Here is a 24,025-nt window from a genome sequence, read left to right on the forward strand (position 1 = left end):
TGCTTACTTTCATTCCATAATGTCATATGGGATTATTTTTTGGGGTAATTCATCAAGCCAAGCTAAAGTTTTCCGGGTACAAAAACGTGCAGTAAGAATTATATGTGGTGTGAACTCAAGAACATCCTGCAGAAGCCTGTTTAGGGAACTAGGGATACTAACTACAGCTTCCCAATATACACTCCTGGAAATTGAAATAAGAACACCGTGAATTCATTGTCCCAGGAAGGGGAAACTTTATTGACACATTCCTGGGGTCAGATACATCACATGATCACACTGACAGAACCACAGGCAACAGAGCATGCACAATGTCGGCACTACTACAGTGTATATCCACCTTTCGCAGCAATGCAGGCTGCTATTCTCCCATGGAGACGATCGTAGAGATGCTGGATGTAGTCCTGTGGAACGGCTTGCCATGCCATTTGCACCTGGCGCCTCAGTTGGACCAGCGTTCGTGCTGGACGTGCAGACCGCGTGAGACGACGCTTCATCCAGTCCCAAACATGCTCAATGGGGGACAGATCCGGAGGTCTTGCTGGCCAGGGTAGTTGACTTACACCTTCTAGAGCACGTTGGGTGGCACGGGATACATGCGGACGTGCATTGTCCTGTTGGAACAGCAAGTTCCCTTGCCGGTCTAGGAATGGTAGAACGATGGGTTCGATGACGGTTTGGATGTACCGTGCACTATTCAGTGTCCCCTCGACGATCACCAGTGGTGTACGGCCAGTGTAGGAGATCGCTCCCCACACCATGATGCCGGGTGTTGGCCCTGTGTGCCTCGGTCGTATGCAGTCCTGATTGTGGCGCTCACCTGCACGGCGCCAAACACGCATACGACCATCATTGGCACCAAGGCAGAAGCGACTCTCATCGCTGAAGACGACACGTCTCCATTCGTCCCTCCATTCACGCCTGTCGCGACACTACTGGAGGAGGGCTGCACGATGTTGAGACGTGAGCGGAAGACGGCCTAACGGTGTGCGGGACCGTAGCCCAGCTTCATGGAGACGGTTGCGAATGGTCCTCGCCGATACCCCAGGAGCAACAGTGTCCCTAATTTGCTGGGAAGTGGCGGTGCGGTCCCCTACGGCACTGCGTAGGATCCTACGGTCTTGGCGTGCATCCGTGCGTCGCTGCGGTCCGGTCCCAGGCCGACGGGCACGTGCACCTTCCGCCGACCACTGGCGACAACATCGATGTACTGTGGAGACCTCACGCCCCACGTGTTGAGCAATTCGGCGGTACGTCCACCCGGCCTCCCGCATGCCCACTATACGCCCTCGCTCAAAGTCCGTCAACTGCACATACGGTTCACGTCCACGCTGTCGCGGCATGCTACCAGTGTTAAAGACTGCGATGGAGCTCCGTATGCCACGGCAAACTGGCTGACACTGACGGCGGCTGTGCACAAATACTGCGCAGCTAGCGCCATTCGACGGCCAACACCGCGGTTCCTGGTGTGTCCGCTGTGCCGTGCGTGTGATCATTGCTTGTACAGCCCTCTCGCAGTGTCCGGAGCAAGTATGGTGGGTCTGACACACCGGTGTCAATGTGTTCTTTTTTCAATTTCCTGGAGTGTATATGAAGAAACAGGTGGGTTTCAAACGCGCCGACTCCAGTGGACGTTCCTCGAAGTCTTTCATAAACAAATTTGCAATCACAGGAGACAACGGGCTACCCATCGCATCTCCATCCGTCTGCTCGTAATACTCGTCATTGAATAAAAAGTAAGTGGATGTTAACACATGTCGAAAGAGATTAGTTAAGTCAACACAAGACCTAACCTCACACAATCGATTTACATGTCAGGAAAAAGAACGCTATCTTTTCTAGATTCTGCAACGAGCTATAATTCAAGTGATGTCTAGTTTATAATTAGAGGTTATGGAGTACGAAATAACACAGTACTCTGGGTAACACCTGTTTCTAATCACACAATCGTGACGATAATAATAAAAACAGTCATGATTGCACAAGAATAGACACAGCCGATTTCTGTTAGTTTTATCAGCAAAATTGGTGTAGTTTTGAGAGAACTGTCTGCATCTAAACTGTAACCGGTTATACCACTCCTTGTAATAGAACCCCCTATAAGATTTTACCGTGTCTCTCTTCCGATATATCAAAAACATTCCGTCAGACTAATGTTTTGGTCTGTACCATACATAAGAATAATACTCACGAAGGACTGTCTCCACCCTTCCGATAGACATATAGCACGCAAAATAGCGGAACTGGAATGATTGTGTGCAATCGTCGTGGGTCTTTAAGAGTATAAAAGTAGGTGTGATAGGTGCAGGAGGATGCCATGGTTTGTTGTTATTTCGGGAGAATCTAGACAGTATGTTACTAAATGTCAGTAATATTACTTGCATCGAAAATATTATGCTCTGTAGTAGGATGAATATAAATGTGTTTACGTCCCCTACAGAATAGGTTTGCGAAGAGCTTTTTCACTCTTTGCAGGGCTGTAGCACCATGGAAAATAACGTACAAGCGGTTGAAATAGAGACTTAGGGATTGGTAATGTGCATGCATCGTTGCATGTGTGTATAGCTGTCAGCGGTAGATGGTTGTGGTTAGAATGCATAACTGGCTAATGGTCCATCTATAAATTACGTTGCCAGGGGTGCGTACTCTGTAGGTATGGAGAGAGGAAATTCTCGTGGTCCAGGCTGCTAAGTACAGTCGACACGCTGTCATCTAATGAATAACTTATTACTAGGATAAAAAAAAAACGAAATCTACAGTTTGTAGATGTCCTGACATGGTTGTGGCGACGTTGAGTTGGAAGCTGTAAACAAAAGAAGCGAAGCTAGTCTGGTAAACAAATGGTTCAAATGGCTCGGAGCATTATGGGATCTGAGGGCACCAGTCCCCTAGAACTTAGAACTACTTAAACCTAACTAACCTAAGGACATCACACACATCCATGCCCTAGGCAGGATTCGAATCTGCGACCATAGCAGTCGCCCGGTTCCAGACTGAAGTGCCTAGAACCGCTCGGTCACAGCGGCCGGCTTCTGGTAAACAATAAGAGGATATACTTATGGGGGAAGAAATATCAGAGTATCTGCTGATGCCTCGTCAGCGAGATGTGGCGTCAATCAGCAGATGAGTGCCACGAACGCGTGCAGTGCTGGGGACAGCGTGGGGACGAGGAGGCGTCGCCCACCGAACGTTTCGCGATATGGTGCTGCTCCCACCCCAGTGCTCGCTCGGGAGGAGATTGCCGACTGTGGTCCAAGATATCGATTGTCGTGAAGACTGGGCGCTGGTCATGCACAACGGATCGACCAAGACTTCAGCAGGAGCTCACGAGACGGTCAGGAGGTTGCGCAAATGCGCCACGCCTGACCGGTGTGGAGACGGCAGCTTGCATATCATCTGCGATGGCCCGTAGTCGCACAGCGGACATCTCATCCACGACGACCCGGTAGGCGGCAGTGGCAGACCACGGCAGTGGTATGCGTAAGGTTGGCTGCATTTTGGTGTTGTCACCAAGCAGGTAGCAGGCAGACCATCTTCGATCACCTTGTCGTGGTTTCACTGAAACTCAATAGACTGTGTTCTGTCTAGTTCTGGTGGCACGGACAGTTTGGCAGCACGACTGAATGTATTTTTGAACTGCGAAAGTCTCGTTTTAAATAACGAGCCTGCGCCTATGACGCGGTGGCACTGGGTGTATAAGCGCATTTGCTTTCGTTTATTGGTCCCGTCAGCACTCCTTGTCTCGCTGTGTTAATTCGGTAATTATTCCGTGTCTCCGACTTCGGAAGTTTCTGCCTACGTTGCTGTGGCGCCGTGTGCTGCTCTGGGCTCGCTTCGTAGAAGTTTTTTAAAACATGTACAGTACAATTGTTCTGCTGCGCAACACAACATACAACAGTAGACAGTAATTGTCAAACGAATTACGTATATCCTCATCGTAAGCATAAGTAGCCTTCTCATTACTGGAATTCTTTAAAAACCCGAATTGTGACTTTGTCAATATATTATTTGCAGTCAGATGGTTAAAAATCCCCATGTATATTAGTTTTGCTAAAGTTTTCGAGAATGCTGGTAAGAGTGAAATTGGGTGGGAGTTTGATTGTATTTCATATCGCCTTTCTTAAACAGACGCTTAACTTAAGCACATTTCAGCGAGTGGGGAAGTGCTCCAGTGATAAGCGACTGTTAACTTACCCGACCAGATAGTTGCGCGCTTTAGCGTGCAGATTCCGGGATTCAGGGAGATATACCGGCCCGCATAGAATTCACCTGATAGATTAACGACGAGGGCCGGTGTGTAGGCCAACCAGGATGTTTTCAGGCAGTTTCCCCCTTCCGAGTTGGTGGATACCCTGTAGCACTAACATTGCCAGATCCAATAATTAACATGCCAACACTGTGAAGACTCAGTATAAAGGCCACGAAAAAGCTGATGATAAACGACTGGTTATATGAATATCTTAATATGTTAGTAATATCGGAACAATATTCATTAATTAACCTTGTTGATATTTTAGCATAACGACTATTTTTCTATTTTAAATATGTTATATTCGACATTACTTCTGGCGTAGTGAGGTCATATTCATGTTACTGAAGGTATTTATAATGGCTGGTCTGAGATATTCCATGGCGGCATACATTGATCATGACAACCCATCGTTTCAGTAAGTTATGAAGTGCTTGTTAAAAGGTTTTGTAACATTGCAGAAATCTGTTGCCAGTGTATCATTTGCTGTTAATGTTATCTGCTCCACTCCATCTGTGGTTCTATCAGTCTTCTCCTTTACTATAATTCCATATTGTATTACAGTTATTTTCTTGTGTGACTATCTTTTTCTCACCTGGTAATGAACTATAGCTTCAACATCAGAGTTGTTTGTGACCGACAATTTCCTTTATGCCTTACGATGTATCTTTATCCTTGAGTAATCCAGGCTTTTTTTTATTTAGACTTTGGATTACTTGTGGGGGGGGGGGGCGGCAGCTTACGAATACATTTGTGTGTTAATGAAAGAGTTGTATTTTTCATTCGCTTCACGAGCACTGTGTACACCACTAGAGTTCACGATGTAGAAAAATTTTTGTAAATAGTCAATTTTTGGCTTACTGACTATCCTTTGCCGGCCGGAGTGGCCGTGCGGTTCTGGGCGCTACAGTCTGGAGCCGAGCGACCGCTACGGTCGCAGGTTCGAATCCTGCCGCGGGCATGGATGTGTGTGACGTCCTTAGGTTACTTAGGTTTAAGTAGTTCTAAGTTCTAGGAGACTGATGACCTCAGAAGTTAAGTCCTATAGTGCTCAGAGCCATTTGAACCATTTTTAATTATTATCAAAACCTATTTTTGAGCAACTAGCTAACCTAGATGGGCAGATAACGGTAGGAATTAAGTTAATTAATGATGTTGCTGAATGCTCATTTTTATTGAAAGATTTTAGGAAGATCGGTATTAAAATCACTAGCAGCCATTGCTTCATTTTTTAAACTGTGAAATATGCTGTGAGAAATTCGAGGTAATTTTAATCTGTTTATAAATTACCTCGAATTTATAAACAGATTAAAATTACCTCAGGTCTTTGGTGCACGCAAACTGTTATAAAGGATTTATTACGAAATTTTACTTCTGTGACGCATGCTTGCATATGCTGCTCCAAGAAAAATTTATGTACTATTGTTCTTAAATTTCTGTCAGTGCCTGATGGATGTAGCAACTCCTCCGCTTTCCTTTTCCGTTCTGCAGATGCGAGATTCTAACGTAAATTACGTCAACTGGGTTTGGGGATCTAATAGAGCAGTGCAAATAAGTAGTCCATTAATTTTACTCCTCAGTCCTTCAATATTCTGAAGCAATGTGTGGGGTCTTGCCTACTCGTCTCGTACAAGGTGCCTAAGGGATGCTGCGTTCTCGGAATGCTATACAATAATTAAAGAAAATACCATTAGTAGTTTTATTTCAATAAGCAGATTGACAGTACTTAACTTTTGAAATAAACAATGGTGTCGCAAGCGATGGGCGACATGCAAACAGTAATGTTCTTCGCTATAGACAATGTCCAAACAAGCAATGAATGTGGATCACTAATAACTGTTCTTGTAGCACTCTCCGCTAGGCCGCGCTAATACTCTTCGAATACTGTCCACTAATGTCCGGTCGAGGCTGGCGGGAGTGGCGCTTGCTTGTATTCACTTCGGCTAGATGCCGCTCCTATTGTGGTGACATCCTGGTCAGCGTGCTATTGGCCGACGTCGTTTCACTGCCTTCTCTTCTCTTGCGTTCTTCGTCTTCGTTTCGGCGCTTGTGGTTACGCCAGAATGAAGATAGCGGGCATTTCACACTAACTAATATATTATTGGATGGAAATAAAATTGCTGGTGCCCGCAGAAAATTTGCAATAACTTACTGTATTGAAGCAGTATGCTAAAATGTGGTATTCAGTTTCATGCTCAAACTGAAGGTTCGTTTCAGCCGTAACTTCCTTATAATTTGATTTACGTATGTGGTACCTACGCTGAAGAAGGTGCTGCTGTGACATATGTAACTACTTTGGTTTTACCGTGACATAATATGTGCCTGTAAGTGAACAGAAATTTTATATTATTGGTAGCAGAACGAAACGACACGTGTTATTTCCTTTTGAAGTATTTAATTAGATATGTATATGAACCAGACGAACGCTTGGGAAGCAAAAATGTAACAACTGTTTCGTGAATACGTGGCAAAGTGATGAAAAACAAACGTCAGTCTTACAGTGCATATAACAGCAGGAGGCAGCATGCTTTGTCACTTCTTGTAACGCTAGCGGTGTTCCAACTGCAAACGATAAAACTTTCAGATCAATAAGTGTATCGACTGTAGGTGTTAGGCTATCATAACTCAGAAAAACAACGAAAATGAACGACATAGGAAAGAAATAAGCTGTCGGAAAATAACACCGCTATTGGATGAAGTAAGTACTATGGTCAAAACGAGTTTTTCCTGTCTGAAGCTATAGACGATATCACTACGCCTACTATTAATTTTTCATAAACAATAAAGTATTAAAAATATTTAAACTTGAGAAAGAATAACACAGGTTAGAATACGGTAATGGTCATCTCTAAGCGATATACTTTGCATCGTACGCTATAAAACTAATTGAATAGTTCCGTGGGATTCACTAATTTGTTCGCATCGTATGTCCCATTCACACTGCCCATATAGAACTCATCAGAGACAGAGAAAAACACGAAATAGACAAATATGGAGACAGGCAATAAAAGTTACTTTTCCATAGGAACCATACCGCTATTCACCTGGAATGGTTTGGAAATCCACGTGAAATATAAATCAGGGTTGTTGCTGGCCTCGCTGCCATCGAATGCCAGTCTAGTTCTTTAATCACTGTGCTCGTTCGGTGCACGCACAATAGTCTCTCTCTGAGCAGACGGTAGGTTGCAGTCGTAAAATTGGATAGTAAAATACACACACAAATTTCAGTTGTGGAAGAGTATATTTAAAACAGATTCATATCGTATGCAAGACTCAGTTTTACAACTTAAAATACGTACGACCCATCGCATAACACTCGTGTGCGCTTCCAGCTTCGGGAGTTGTGGAGTGCGTTGGCTCAGAGCGCCCGCTTGTGTACTTATTGTTTACCATTCTCGTGCTCCGCCGGCCTATCTGCTTACACTCCTGAGTCATCCTTCACTGTCACCAGGCGATAACAAGATTTTCACTCAGTATGCTGACCTGTCACTGCTGTTCATCGCACAGCCTTCATTCTCTGTCAAGTAGCTCCGCAGCTAACGCTGAAACTGTCGACACTTGCTTAGCTCGTGTTTACAATAGCCGCCATTGATTCTGTTTTAGATTGTATAGACACACATCAAAAAAAAGTTTTGCATCACCTCGGTTCCGAGAGTTCCGGAACCTGTACAGAAAATTGGAATAGAGATCAACATAAACATCATTTCCGCCCTTTTTATTGGTCATGAAAACCACACATTGCATGTTGTACCACCATACAGTGAGACCTTCAGTGGAGGTGGTCCAGATTGCTGCACACACACCTGTACCTCTAATACCCAGTAGCACGTCCTCTTGCATTGATGCATGCCTGTATTTGTCGTGGCATACTATCCACAAGCTCATCAAGGCACTGTTGGTCCAGATTGTCCCACTCCTCAGAGGCGATTCGGCGTAGATCCGTCAGAGTAGTTGGTGGGTCACGTCGTCCATAACCAGCCCTTTTCAATTTATCCCAGGCATGTTCGACAGGGTTCATGTCTGGAGAACATGCTGGCCACTCTAGTCGAACAATGTCGTTATCCTGGAAGAAGTCATTCACAAGATGTGCACGATGGGGGCGCGAATTGTCGTCCATGAAGACGAATGCCTCACCAATATGCTGCCAATATGGTTGCACTATCGATCGGAGGACGGCATTCACGTATTTTACAGCCGTTACGGCGCCTTCCATGACCACCAACGGCGTACGTCGGCTCCACATAATACCACCCCAAAACAGCAGGGAACCTCCACCTTTCTGCACTCGCTGGACAGTGTGTCAAAGGCGTTCAGCCTGACCGGGTTGCCTCAAAACACGTCTCCGACGATTGTCTGGTCGAAGGCATATGCGACACTCATCGGTGAAGAGAATGTGATGCCAATCTTGAGCGGTGGATTCGGCGTGTTGTTGGGCCCATCTGTACCGCGCTGCATAGTGTCGTGCTTGCAAAGATGGACCTCGCCATGGACGTCGGGAGTGAAGTTGCGAATCATTCAGCCTATTGCGCACAGTTTGAGTCGTAACACGACGTCCTGTGGCTGCACGAAAAGCATTTTTCAACATAGTGGTGTTGCCGTCAGGGTTCCTCCGAACCATAATCCGTAGGTTTACTGCAGTATTAGCCATTGGGCTGCCTAAGCGAGGCATGTCATCGACAGCTCCTGTCTCTCTCTGTATCTCTTCCATGTCCAAAAAACATCGCTTTGGTTCACTCAGAGACGCCTGGACACTTCCCTTGTTGAGAGCCCTTCTTGGCACAAAGTAACAATGCGGACGCGATCGAACCGCTGTATTGACCGTCTAGGCATGGTTGAACTACAGCCAACACGAGACGTGTAGCTCCTTCTTGGTGGAATGGCTGTAACTGATCGGCTGTCTGACCCCCTCCATCTAGTATGCGCTGCTCATGCATGGTTGTTTACATCTTTGGGCGGGTTTAGTGACGTCTCTGAACAGCCAAAGGGACTGTGTATGTGATGCAATATCCACAGTCAACGTCTATCTTGAGGAGTTCTATGAACTGCGGTGATGCAAAACTTTTTTTGATGTGTGTAGTTCGTCGTATTCTTAACGTAAGAAATTGGAATGTTAGAAGAGAATAGGATATTGGGAAGCTGGATACTTGACATATGATCTGCGGGTTAATTTCTAACCTTCTCTGCTCTAGACGTACCTTGGAGCTTGTAATAGGTGTATAATTTTAAAAAAGCGCTCTAATCCAAGAAGCAATGCGATCAGGAAACTTCTCACTGTTTCAGGTATGTCGCGGGCGGAACTTACACGATACGTGCGCCTTGACGTCATAGTCTGTGCTTGGGCCCGTATTTACTTCTTTACTTACTCAGGACACAAGATGGTGGTGATCCCCAAGCCATTAGGTTGTCTGGTTGATAGTTTTTCAGGTACTACTCGTGTTTCATTTGCGAATAGTGCGCTGCGGGAAGAGAACCTGTCGATAAGCCTCCGAAGAAGTACGACGTCTTCTGATTTGAGTGTCAGGCATTTTGTGAGATGTATGTAGGACGAAGTAGTATGTTGCTTGACTCTGCCTCGAAGCTCCGTTCTCATAACAAATGAACGAATCCGTGGCGAAACGTGCTTATGATATCTAGATCTTCCGCATCTTTTCTGTTAATCCTACCTGGTAAGGGTTCGAGTGATTAACATTACTCGGGAACGAATGTGTGTCGGAGACACTTCTTTTGCGGATGAATTAAATTTCTTTAGGTTGAAATTCATTGGAAGAATGTATATGCTTGTCGTACAATTTGCGTTGTGATATTTCCACTCCAAATCGATCAGACACACTTATATATATTGTGGTTGAGATTGTTTCTAGTGATTGATCGGCAATCGTATTATTGAACAACAGTGGCTCTTTCCCCTTGTTTATGGGCTAGGGGCTACCTTTTAAAAGGATTTAGCAACAATTGTCTGGTGTTAGGTCTTTCCTACATCATCCGCAGACAGCCTCACGGAGCTTCCGACGTTATTCACCAGATCGTTTTCTGAATAGTGAATAGTAACTGCGCTGTAACGTTGCCCTGAGGCTAGCCCCAAATTACTTCCACATTTGACGATTTCAACTGCAGAAATCTCCAACCAGTGAGAGAAACGGTACCTTTCAACCAACAATGCAGTGGCTAACCAAACACTGAGACTGTTCATGAGTAAAGATACACGGCTCAGTCACATTAATGTGACCACCGCCTATGCTCGACGTCAACGTGCAGTACCCACTCACAGAGGGCAGGTGACAGCGATAGCAGTGCAAGGTATATAAAGTGTGTCTAGAGAACACGCAAAACTGTGCAGCCGTTGCCGTAATGCGGAAACGGAGCAATGTGTGTGACATTCAAAAGGGCATGATCATTGGCCAAGTTTGAAACTGGTCACGCGCCGCCGTGGTTAAAGTATACCGTATATGGCAAAATTGCGCTATCCAAAACCGGCGCCGAGGCATCTGTGATACACCACGGGCCATAGTTGACGGGTGAACGACGGCTGCGGAGATGTGTACGGGCGAATAAACGTGGAACTATTCAGCAACTGACACCGCAGATGAACCAAGGGGCTACCGACAGTGTCTTCTCAACGACCGATCAGCGAACGTTGCTGCGTGTGGGCGTCGGCAGTAGGAGCCTTGTTCATGCACCTGTGCTGACTGTTGTTCATCGGCGACTAAGACTAGAATTTGCACGCCAGTACGGCAGCTGGACGTCCACTGAGTGGCGCCAGGTGGCCTTTCCAGATGAAATGTCTGAAAGCAAATACCCTGCAACAATCGTCGGAAGGGTCCAGGCCGGAGAAGGGAATGTTATAGTCTGGGAAATGCTTCCGTGGCATTCCCTCGCTGATCTTGTCATTCTGGAAGATGCAATGGATCGACACAAGTATGCAGCTGTCCTTCGGGACCGTGTCCACCTCTACATGCAGTTTGTTTTTCCTCGGCACGGTGGCATCTACCAGCAGGACAGTGCAACGTGTCACACAGCTCGCAGTCTTTGTGCGTGGTTCGAAGAGCACAAGGATGAGTTTAACGTACTCCGCTGAAAATCCAACCAGCCCCCACCCTACCCGGATTTAAATCTAATCGAGAATATGTGGAACCACTTCGATCGGGCTGTTTACGCCACGGATCCTCAGCTGGCCACGGCACTGGAGTCGGGATGGCTCCATGTCCCTGTCTGTACCTTCCAGAACCTCAACTGACTCCCTTCCCGCACGTCTCGGACCGATCACTGTAAAAGGTGATTATTCGGGCTTTTGACAGGTGGCCACATATATGTGACCGGACAGTGCGTTAGCTAATATCAAGTACTGTGGAGCTACAAAATACCCTGAATTTTAATGAGGGCGTCGAGAGAATACTATTAGGAAAGATCTACATAGTTTTCACATTGAGATATAAAGGAAACTATTTATGTTTCAAAAATAATAAGTTAAATACTGCAAAAGAGTGCTGATTTTGTACTAATTTATATTTAGACAAGCTTATCTTTTGGTACAAAGGCTGGGTCTCCATGAGGGACAAACACTACGTGTTGTTATTAAATGTCAGTGGCTTGATGCCACATTGGTGGTGTGGAAAGATTAGAAAATCGGTGTAATATGTGGGCGAATTTGGAATGATACTGTAATAGTTTGCTCTCACCAGTTTGTTTAAGCAGCAGAAGTGACTATACTGTGTAGTGCATAAAAATCCAGTTCTGTTAAAGAGGAGGAATCTTTTTGAAATATGAAGGTAAAAAGGTGTATTCGTTGAGGTGAAGTAGTATTCAGATATGTTCAAGCTTCTACTTTCACAATATCTATCGCCCCAAGATAACAGTAAGGTGTCCCACGTCAAGCTAGCTGAATACCGGGCTGATATCCACATCCCGCCTCAGTTATACGTTTCGCAAACATTTAAAAAAAACGTTCGCACACTTACACGAGGGATAACTCTAGTAGCAGACAGATAGGGGTACACAAATTCCCTCCTTGGTGGGAAGAGGTGCGTTCCAAGCAGAGAGCCGTCATTGCATTTCTTCTGGCGGAAAATCAGAGCATCGCAAATATTCGTAGGCGATTTCGACCAGTAGAGTATACCATGCGGGCGTACAGGCCCTCTCGGTGAGCGGCGTAAGAACGTCCCATTGAACGGAGATTATTTTGAAAAACAGAATTTTGTAGCCAGAAGAATGTGGAATAATATGGTGTGTTAGAATAAAGAATAAAACAAACCTGATTTCAGAAAAAGAAATGTGTTGCGTTACTGAGCGCGCCTCGTACACGTGATTACGGGGATGAAATAAAAGTCTGATGTATCCTTATGAAATAATGGAGAAATTTTGTTAGTAATTAATTTTGCTAAGCGTGATACTTTTAACAATTTGGTACGAACTTCAAAATGCATGAAACTCGCTTTGTTGGGTATTTAGTTGTCATCACCTGAAATTAGCCACAAGGCCGAAAATCATCAGTCATGACGAAACAGTAGACTTGCTCTAGACTGAAGTATACTAGGTGGAAAATGAAATGATGCACGAATTTTGGAGACGATGGAACGCGGCAAAAGGAAACGAATCCTTTCTCTTCTCCTGTCTCGTAAAACTACCCGTAAAAAAAAAAGTCCAATTAGGTGGTTATGTGCCATATAAACAACTTGTTGTAGAATTAGAAACAATTCTTTTCTGGAGGATTAAAAAAAAACTCTCTCTGGGCCAAATTCATTTAACTCCGTATAGATTACGTTGGTAAATAAACATTCGTTTTTACGAAAAATGTGTGTTGACTGAACCCCACTCACGCACTGATCAGGCACTGTCATGGAAGGAAGCGAAGCAGTTTGAGAGTCTACCTTACGTGAACTTGAATTGCTAGTCTGGCGGTAGGGGTTCAAATGGCTCTGAGCACTAGGTTACTTAACTGCTGAGGTCATCAGTCCCCTAGAACTTAGAACTACTTAAACCTAACTAATCTAAGGACATCACACACATCCATGCCCGAGGCAGGATTCGAACCTGCGACCGTAGCAGTCGCGCGGTTCCAGACTGTAGCGCCTAGAACCGCTCGGCCAGTCTGGCGGTAGTTCTCGTTCCATGTTTGTATTCACTCACGTATTACCGTGAAGGCTATTGATGTGTTGTAGGAGGTTTTGTTACTAAGTCTCGTGCATCCTTGTGTTTGTCACGCAATCGGCATTGTGGCGAGTGCATTGGGGTTCCTGAAAGTTGTGCCTTTTTCCATAATTTGTTGAGGGCTTCTTTACTTCGAAGGGATCCAACGGGATTTATTGTTTCCTCGTTTATTTCCCGCTCTCCTGTGCAGCATAAATAACCTTAAAAACGGTAAAACATTTTACGACATGGTCTTAAAAAGCAGTGTATTGACATGCTTCTAAAAATGCGTGTCTGATCTAGATGCAGTGAGTGGGGCCACTCGGCGTACAACTCAGAGCTTATTAAGTGGCATGTGAAGAAGTGAACCATTCATGTGGATAGCGGACTTGGTTCGGCGGCCTCCACGAGTACAAATTTTGTCAGCCTGAGATATACGCGTCTTCCTCTCTCTCTCTGTCTGTCTGTCTGTGTGTGTGTGTGTGTGTGTGTGTGTTTGGGGGGTGGGGGTGTCGAGCGTAAAGTTTCAGTCCCTAGCGCGCGCGCCCTCTGGTTTCGTCCGGCGAATCACGTCTGCGCTTTGTGTTACTTAATAACTTGGCGTTCTTTGTCACTTTGCTTGCATACACAGAAGCTCTTAATCAAAAACTCGTGTTATTACATGCTGTTTCACGTAGCGTTTGGTAAATCGTGAGCCTCCGGTTCTTTGAAGTTTGTTTCAGTTTGAAGCAGTGAATTTTTCGGCTGGTGGATATAGTTTGTGTCAAAAACAGGCTTTTGTTCTTTCCGTGCATTGAATGAGTCAGTATCTTCAAGGGATTGACGCAGTTCCGGAGCTCCTGTGTTTTGATCCAAACAATGGGAGTATGAGTGTGTCCCACTAAAATTATTATTTTATTTTATTATTTTTTTTTTCTCTATACGTCGAGTTAGGGTGGGGGCAGGGTTGCCGCGATTGCTAAAGCACTGGATTAACAGTCTGGAGGAGAGGGGTTTAAGTCTGTACTTATGTTTCTCTAAATTGCTGAAGGCGAATGCCAGGACGATTCCTTTCCAAAAGGATATCACTGATTTCGTTTTCCATCCTTTCCCAATCAGAGTTCGTTCCTTGTCGTCAAATAATTTCGTCGTCGTTAAACTCCAATCCTTTCTTGTGAACTTCGTGGGTAAAAAGCTACAGACTTAATTATTTCTTGCTGTGGTTTGGTAACACGTACCTCTACTGCGTTATTGTATCATTACTGACGAAAATTAAATTAAATCCATCGACAGATAAAAACTGGTTCTCGGACTGGGCACGAAATAGGATCTTGACCGCAAAGGGGTAATTCTGTAGCGACTATACCTGTGCTCGCTCTATTTTTAATGTGATGTGAGCCTCGGGATTTTTGTTCTATTAGCAAAGTATTTTCCAGTGCCGACATCATAACTGGGTTTCAGGTTGGCTGGTTGATTGGGGGGGGGGGGGGGGAAGTGACCAAACAGCGAGGTCATCGGTCCCATCGGATTAGGGAAGGATGGGGATGGAAGTCGGCAGTGCCCTTCCAAAGGAACCATCCCGACATTTGTCTAAAGCCATTTAGGGAAATCTAGGAAAACCTGAGCCAGAATGGTCGGACGCGGGTTTGAACCGTCGACCTCCCGTAATCGAGTCCAATGTGCTAACCACTGCGCCACATCGCTCTGTGAGTTTCAGGTATGTACATTTTTGTGAACATGAGCACGTAAATCTTTGCGAGACTTCCTCGTTTAATTGGTGCATTAATTAACAATTATGTTAAGGAAGTGCACGTATTTTTCTAGTACTGAAACTTACCTAGTCCTTGTACAGCAGGATGTGGTCAGGCTCGATAAAACTGGAAAGTTTCGAGTTTTTAACATGACACCAGACCTTCAAGTCTTCAGTACGCAAACTCAGAATACACATCGTGACTTTAAAATTCCAAATAATTCTCAATGTACCTCAAATGTTTTGTTCTTGTGTTTCATCTAAAGTGTAAATATGAATTTTTTGAAGCACTGTATCTTTTGTGTAATATGTTTTGAGGCTCCTTGGCATCCCTTGACGGCTGGAGCGTGGGAAGAATGATTGCTCTTAAGCCTTTGTTCGAACCATAACTTGCCTTATTAAATATTCACGATGTCTACTGGAGCTATACACTGCGGGTTGAAGATTCGCAGATGGGAATTTTCTGAAAAGACTTTCACGAAATACTAGGCATCTTTCTTAGGACGTCTTCCACTTGAGATTTTGTTTTAGCAGTTTAATTCTTCCTTATGGAAAGCGATGTGAATACTGGCGATGCCCTTCCTTGTGTACAGCTCATGTATCCTGTTAGTCATAAACTTTAGCAACATGCAACTGTTGTCTGTACACAATCGTTTGTTCAAGCAGTCTCCTTCGTATACAAACGGCAGCTTATCAGTAACTAGCCTAGTCGTCGAAATCTGTCATTCACTTAACGCATATGTGAACCTATATTTATTCCACTTCAACACCTTACGTAGTGTTACTCCCAATAATTTTTATGGAATGAGTGATTACAGTTCGCGCTAAAGAAATGCTGTAACCTTTGCCTAAAAGCTTAATCAGTTACGGACTGTACATATCCTACATTTCTATAAATGACTATTTGCACAGAATTGAGAGTTAGTCCCATATCAGACATGTTACTACGATGTTTACTGGCGCGCTCTCTCTCCCTCCCTCTCTCGTTGATAACATCATCACTAGGAAGCCTACAACATCGTCATGGTCCTTAGGATATATATATATATATATATATATATATATATGAGAGAGAGAGAGAGAGAGAGAGAGAGAGAGGGGGGGGGGGGGGGCACTGGTCGGCGTCAAAGAATTAGTGAACAGTGTAGTACTAGCTGTTTATATTATTAAATAAGTTCTTTTTAAGAATGTAGGAACAAAACGTTATTGTAGGAAGTTGCTCTATTTTAAACAGACTGTCCTTGTACGCACGACAGTGAAAAATCTTAGTCCGCCCGTTCTAAGGTAGGTTTTCCGTGATTTCCATAAATTACTTACGTTAAAAGAAGAGCGTATTTTTTTCACCAGACACTGTACAATTTTTTCAAAATTTTTGATGGTACAGCTTAACCTACTGTTACAGTATAACAATAATTCGAAAAATTAAACAACCATGAAAAGTTCCACACAAGCCCGTAGACATATGCTACGCGATAAAGGATATATTTCATGTACAACATCGTATACAGACTAACATCTTCATGTCATCCGTTTGCACCTTACATCTGCTGTCAGTTTTATCTTAATTATTATCTGTATGAGCATGGTTGCTTATGACATCTAACAAGTATGTTTTGCCCACAGTTGATTGCTAACGCCGTTTCTCGATGTTTGTCACGTGCTGTAATTATGAACACTTCGTTTTACATTAATAAGATACTACATTTTGAGATTCGACATTATATTACGTTTTTTAACAGTATTATACTGAATATATACGATGTAAATAGCTTTTGTTCAGTCCATGAAATACGTCTCGACATATGTAACGGCGCTGATGTGCGCCACCGATTTATTTATATAATACGTTTTTCACATAACAATTACTTACAAGGAAACCTCCCCGTCGCACCCCCCTCAGATATAGTTATAAGTTGGCACAGTGGATAGGCCTTGAAAAACTGAACATAGATCAATCGAGAAAACAGGAAGAAGTTGTGTGGAACTATGAAAAAAAATAAGTAAAATATACAAACTGAGTAGTCCATGCGAAGATAGGCAACATTAAGGACAATGGGAGATAAGGAGCGCTGTGGTCCTGTGGTTAGCGAGAGCAGCTACGGAACGGGAGGTCCTAGGTTCAAGTCTTCCCTCGAGTGAGAAGTTTAATTTTTTATTTTCAGTTTATGTGACAAACTCTTATGTTTTCATCACTTTTTTGGGAGTGATTATCACATCCACAAGAAAACCTAAATCGGGCAAGGTAGAAGAATCTTTTTACCCATTCGCTAAGTGTACAAGTTAAGTGGGTCGACAACATATTCCTGTCATGTGACGCACATGCCGTCACCAGTGTCGTATAGCATATATCAGACGTGTTTTCCTGTGGAGGAATCGGTTGACCTATGACCTTGCGATCAAATGTTTTCGGTTCCCATTGGAGAGGCACGTCCTTTCGTCTACTAATCACACGGTTTTGCAGTGCGGTCGCAAAACACAGACACTAAACTTATTACAGAGAACAGAGACGTCACTGAAGGAACGGACAGATCATAACTTTGCGAAAATAAAGAAAATAAAATTTTCAGTCGAGGGAAGATTTGAACCAGGGACCTGTCGTTCCGCAGCTACTCACGCCAACCACGAGACCACGACGCTCCTGAGCTCAAATTTTCCTTGATGTTGTATATCATACGCATGGACTACTGAGTTTGTATATTTTGCTTATTTTTCTCATAGTTCCACACAACTTCTTCCTGTTTTCTCGATTGATCTGTGTTCAGTTTTTCAAGGCCTATCCACTGTGCCAACTTATAACTAAATCTGAGGGGGTGCGATGAGGAGGTTCCCTTGTTAGAGTCAGAGATATTTTTGAAATCGTGTGGATAGTTGCAAGATCCTTGTATTTTTATTCTCTGACTGACTGACTGTTAAAATTTTTTCCACGCAAACTGCACATGTGACAGTTCGTTGAGTGAATGCATAGTGTATTTCGTGGGAAATATTGCAAGGTTTGTTGTCTTAGTGCTTCTGGCTAAATGTGAGATTTAAGTAACGTGGTAATGCTTTTGTCCTCATAATCACTTTCACGTCGTGCACCTTTGCATTTTAGGTGAGGTGGTTTGACGACGGTGGTTTGCACAGGTATGCATGACACGTGATTTTTAAATTAATGGCAAGTATGTAGCCTCATATGTTACTAGAGGTGAATATTATGTCTTTGTCATGGTACGTTCAGTATAGTTGCGTGTTTAGCTTTTTCATTTCTCTCTATCTATGGTGTGTTATGTTTTCACTCACACTTCAGAATTGGCATTGCTTGAAACCGGTAGTTTGAAAAACTAAAAATCAAAAATTTATACACAATCAGATGGAAAAAAAGTCGTTTTTAAAATTTATTGAGGTTGTGAGGACTACGCCGAAGTAGTTACGTAAATTAAATACTGGGACTATCTGTTATAAGGCCACGGCCATTTGGCTGACCCCTTGTCGAACTAGACCTGTAAATGCCTGTATATATGAATCATGTGTCAAGCGCAGAACTGATTTATTTATTTTTTGCTTGGTTTTGTCAATTCTTGGTGGCTCGAAGTGTCGCGTTTCCAGCGTGCTCAAGTGTCTCAGAGGCTGCGCGCGGTATAAACGTTGGTATACTTGCTGGCTGAAGAGCTGTTTCGTGAGGGAGGCGTGACAGACGAGGGACGGGGACAAGAAGCTGCGCTTGATACGGGACAGCAAGAGCCCTTGGCTCTGCGTGCTCTACATCTTCCGCCTCCTTCCACTCGAGCGCCCGTTTGTGGCGCCCTACTCCCATCCCTTTCATTGTACGTACATAGGATCAGACCGCAGTCGTTCAGTGCTTATTTCAAGAAAGGGAAGCATTATTCGCCGCTCTGCGTAAGCATTAACAGATAATTGTAAAATATTCGAGAAATGGAGTCAGCAGAACGCATCAGTCCCGATTTCAATCTTAGTACACAGAATTCCGTAAGAGAAGTGCCACTGGCTTTTTCCAATTATTATGGCTGGTAATTAATTTTAATGGAGGAGGGAAATCTGAATACATGATTTTTTTTTAATACGAAGAGAGGCGTCGTGGAAAAAAACTGAGTAATATTGACAGGGGAAGCTTCGAGATTTATATCATAATTATTTAGTTTCTCCTTATTTTCATTTTACCATTTATATCGTTTCGGAACACACGTTGGTACTATTTCAGAACTAATGGGCATCTGCCTTTTTCAGGTCCAGAAAGACGCATCCAGGTCCAGTCGTACACCTCAGCGATAACCCGCTCGACGCAAGTAAGGTAAGATTCAGACGATGATTGTTGACGAGCAAGATGCTCGAAAAATTTAGTAATTCAGCTCGCATGCAACAAAGCTGTAGAGAGATCATCTCACGTATACAGAGTGAATCACCTTAAAGTTGCATCGCAGATATTGCAGAAATGAAAAGTGCTACTGATCTGCGATTTTCACAGAACGGGTTGGTAGTTAGGGAATCGTATTTTTAGCCAGTCAGCAGATGATGATGATGATGATGATGATGATGATGATGATGATGATGATGATAATACTCAGAAACTGTATTTTTTGTGTAAACATACTTTTTTAAATGGAACAATGCCTAGTGACATTAACAAACTAATAATAAGGTTAATTAGAATCTCTTTTGTGTTTACTGCAGAATTCTAGTGCGAGTCGTTTACGAGATATCGTAATTTGACAAGTTCACTCGCCGACACTTGTACAATACCTGTGGTAGCACACACTAAAGAACAACATAAGTGCATACAGTAATTACGTGGATACTGACCAGTAACGAGACAACTGACCATCACAGGCTATGTTCAGAATGAATACCGGCAGCGGCAATACATACTTCCAGTATGGTACTGAACGACTTTTGCGCACCTGTTAGCATTTCAGCGAATATGTCCGAGCAGGCTGCAGTAATACGTCCTTGCATATGATCGGTTGTAACTAATATGTCCTTGTAAACAGCATCTTTGAGCTTTCTTCAAAGAAAAAAGTACTCTGCGCCCAATCCAACGACTTGGAAACAAATTCGAAATTTGTGGTAAGTCTTATGGGACCAAACTGCTGACGTCATCGGTCACTAAGCGTACGCACTACGTAATCTAACTTAAACTAACTTACGCTAAGGACACAGGGTGTATACGACCCGGGAAATCTGGGAAAAACCCGGGAATTTTTTCATCCGGGAGAAAACCGGGAAAAACCCGGGAATTTTTCGGAATTCCGGGAATTTGTCATTGTTTTAGCTTTCAGTGAAATGTTTGTAATTTTGACTGCAGAATAGATTCTCTAGCAAAGAATGTTATTATATCCTGCTACTGGAGAATGATACTGCAACAATAAAATATAAACGAGAGGAAAAAAAATAAAACTTTAGTGGCAAAGGAAATGTGCAATTTGCAACAACAAAAAACCGTGTACGAACAAGCGTCTGCAAATAGCAAAAATATGTCAAATGCCGTAGGGCGCAGACTGTAATTCTTCGTAACAATAAACTGCTTGCTATGAGCATGACGTCACAACTGTTCACATTAGGTTCGTTTGACCAATTGCCAGCGGTCTGTTGCGCATGCGCATTTGACTCGAGTATTAAGCAGTACCTTCTCCCGCTACTTGAAATTTGGCTGTTAGCTGTATCGGTAGTAGCAGCAAGCAGCCAAATGCAAACAAGAAAAATTTTTCCGCGCGCCCTAGCTGCCAGATTCACGCTGAGTTGTAGTGGGGAGGGGGTTAACCTCCACGTTAGCCGCGTTAACGTTAAGTGATTTCGCTGCGCCGGCCGGTGTGGCCGTGCGGTTCTAGGCGCTTCAGTCTGGAACCGCGTGACCGCTACGGTCGCAGGTTCGAATCCTGCCCCGGGCATGGATGTGTGTGATGTCGTTAGGTTAGTTAGGCTTAAGTAGTTCTAAGTTCTAGGGGACTGATGACCACAGATGTTAAGTCCCATAGAGCTCAGAGCCATTTGAACCATTTTTGATTTCGCTGCTTCTCTTTGTGTACAGCTCCCATGTCAAATGAAAACAAAACGGATTTCTGTGGCCGGGAGCTATCAAGCGAATTAAAATACATTCACATAATTACGGAGGGCAAAAATATATTATTAATTTCAGTTTTCTGATTTTATTTTGTTTCCAAGGTAGTAGCAGTCAAGCATTTGCAGAACAGTAAAGTTATTTTTGCAAGTTTGCTAAAGAAATTTGGCTTTATTAATCTTTCCGCCGAGGCAATCATTTTATTTGAAACGAAGTGTTTCAGTCTACAGTATTGGCTAGTTCCAACTGTTCGCTGAATTTCAAGTGCAATTTCAAGTGCACGTTATCATCTTCTGCCATATATGGCATTATGTCGTAATAAAGAACCAAAAATGAGATCGTAGAGTAGTGGTACTCCAAGAAAATTTACATCCCAAAAACCACACTGGAAAGCTTAATATCAGATGGGACCTACTTCATTGTGAATCTGGAAAAAGCCAATTTGCACTTCAAGCCGAATTATGCATTTTAGTATGGTTTACGAATTTCCGATGCTCTTTGGAGTATCCTCTGATGAACTGTTTCTTTTATGGTGTAATGTAAGCTCTCTTAGTGCTTTATACATACGAACATACGGGCTTCCTACACCACTGCAGTTGCACACGCACAATAATGCCTGTTTGCTGGCGCTCTCTGGCAACTGGTAAATCGAACCTATTTCTAACAGTCTCCGGATAGTATTACGAACGGTAGTTAGAAAAGCGTTACTTTCAAAGTAAATTTCTTTTTACGCAAGATGAATTGTGTTACGTGTGAGAAAGTGGGATGGATATCTAAATCACAGAGCGTTCGAAACTGAACAGTTTGAGGACCAGCCACTTACAAGAATTTGGAGCCGAGACATTTATGTCATAATTTTAAATTTTTCTGGCACATTTGTGTGATGTGTCTTAAAGTATAACACACGCAAAAAAGATCAATATTACATGTGAAAGCTTAGGTTCTGTTGTAGCGTGTTAATCTTAGAGACTAACATTATATGTGAAAGCTTAGCTTTTCTTGTAGATATACCGTACTGTGTACATTAATGTAAACCGTTAACTTTTCCTCTTGCGTGTTCGCGCTATGTAACTAGTGATCTTGCTATTGGTTGACTATAACACGTGTCATATGCTCTGAATAGCTGCTGTCATCGGCTGACGAGATCTCGTGGCTTGAGATATGACTCGCTTACAAAAGAACACCGCAACCTCGGTTTCAACGCTCCGGAAACTAACGCCCTGTGTTTGGTGCAATTCGCATTTATACTTTCGTAATACGAAAATATGCAACGTATATTTTGCTGCAAATCAAAGGTCTTTCCAAAACTTCACTTCTTTTTTTTTTATTAAAAGTCTCTCCAAAACTTCTTTGCCCCGTCTTTTCTTTTTTTTCCGGCAAGTTCCATGCGATTGTATAAAACGTTAACCATTCAAAGGATTGATAAGTTTTACAGTTCCGAGGGAAAATCTACGGAAAACCTACGGTCACTTAGAACAGAAAAAGTGTGTTTTCGCCTGGGAAAAAGCATATTTTTTAAACGGGATATCCGGGAATTTTTTTTTCCTTGTCCCCGTATACACCCTGGGACAACACACACACGCCCGAGGGAGGACTCGAACCACCGACGGGGGGAGCCGCGCGATTTGGAACAATTCGTGAAGACATGCCGTAGTACTTGAGTACTTGTGCACTAGGGGCTGGACAGCCATCATATTGGTGCCTCAGGTTCCTCCTAATCTGCAGAGTCTGTGAAGACGGTCTGTTACGAGGCTGCGATACATGTGCGCATTCAGTCTTCCGTCTATGAAACACAGGCCTATGAGATGATTGTTCACAATCCCACACCACACGTTTACACCCCATGGGCTCTGACTTTCATCCTGTCAAGGCCAGCAGGGATTAACCACGGACCAATAGTGCATGTTTCGGTGGTTTGCGTGGCCATCATTGGTAAACGTAGCTTCATCACTAAACAAGATACAACGTACATCTGGAGTATCCTGTCTTAATGTCCCTGTACAGAAGTTGACACGATTCTCATAACCGTTTCCATGCGGCTCTTGATGGAGGGAGATATGATACGAATGGAACCTATGTCGATGGAGAATGCGTAGGACTCTTGCTTGACATGGTACTTCCTGTTGCGATTGTGCGGGAGCTAACGTGCGGACAACTGCAATAGCATCAAGAGCATTAATTTTCCCTTCGTCTGTCGTCACTTTGTTTCCTTCTGTTACGTAGTCTAGGTATTACACTACCATTTTCACGTAATTGGTTAAAGATGTTGATAGATAAAAACCAAGATGGTTGACTTCTATTGGGATATCTTGCCGCAAACACCGTACAAAAACGAAATGCATTCTTTCTACTCTCTCCATATACTATGTATGTTTTTTCTGCTTTGGTAAATCTCATCGTCCACTTACCACCTCCTGCTTGGGCTGTCACACATTGACTATAGACTCAAAGAATGCACAAGCACACCGTAAGCAAACAGAACAGCGTCGTACCTTGCAGCTACGCAGGTTGAATGACACAACCAAGTGTCGGTGTGGAAACTTTTCAAAATAAGATATCCCGTAAACGACTCGCACTAGAATCCTGCAGCAAACACCACTGTCATTCTAATTTACCCTACTTTGTTTGTTAGTGTAAATAGGCATTGTTCCATTTGAAAAAGTGTTTGTTTGCATAAAAATACACTTTCTAAGTAGTATTACAATCTGCAGCTTGGCTGACAGTACGAACCCATAGCCACCAACCCATTCTGTGAAGCCTACACATCAATAGCGCTTTCCATTTCCGCAATATTTCAGGCGCAAGTTTTAGGTGATTCAGTCTGTATATTGATGCTGCTACTTCTAATAGGAGTAAAGCGATTGATTGGTCA

At 43.5% G+C, this 24,025-nt stretch overlaps 1 protein-coding gene across 3 annotated transcripts in view; it reads left to right on the forward strand.

Annotated features, from left to right (window-relative positions):
* The window catches only part of LOC126183238 (syntaxin-binding protein 5), a 976,467-nt gene that overhangs the window by 600,130 nt on the left and 352,312 nt on the right, over positions 1–24,025 (forward strand). For all 3 annotated transcript variants that reach the window (XM_049925028.1, XM_049925029.1, XM_049925030.1), the window contains exon 5: positions 19,326–19,389. In XM_049925028.1, the coding sequence (XP_049780985.1) occupies positions 19,326–19,389 (64 nt within the window). The remainder of the gene's footprint in view (positions 1–19,325; positions 19,390–24,025) is intronic.

The sequence above is a fragment of the Schistocerca cancellata genome, chromosome 4, assembly GCF_023864275.1.
Source record: "Schistocerca cancellata isolate TAMUIC-IGC-003103 chromosome 4, iqSchCanc2.1, whole genome shotgun sequence".
Lineage (NCBI taxonomy): Eukaryota > Metazoa > Arthropoda > Insecta > Orthoptera > Acrididae > Schistocerca > Schistocerca cancellata.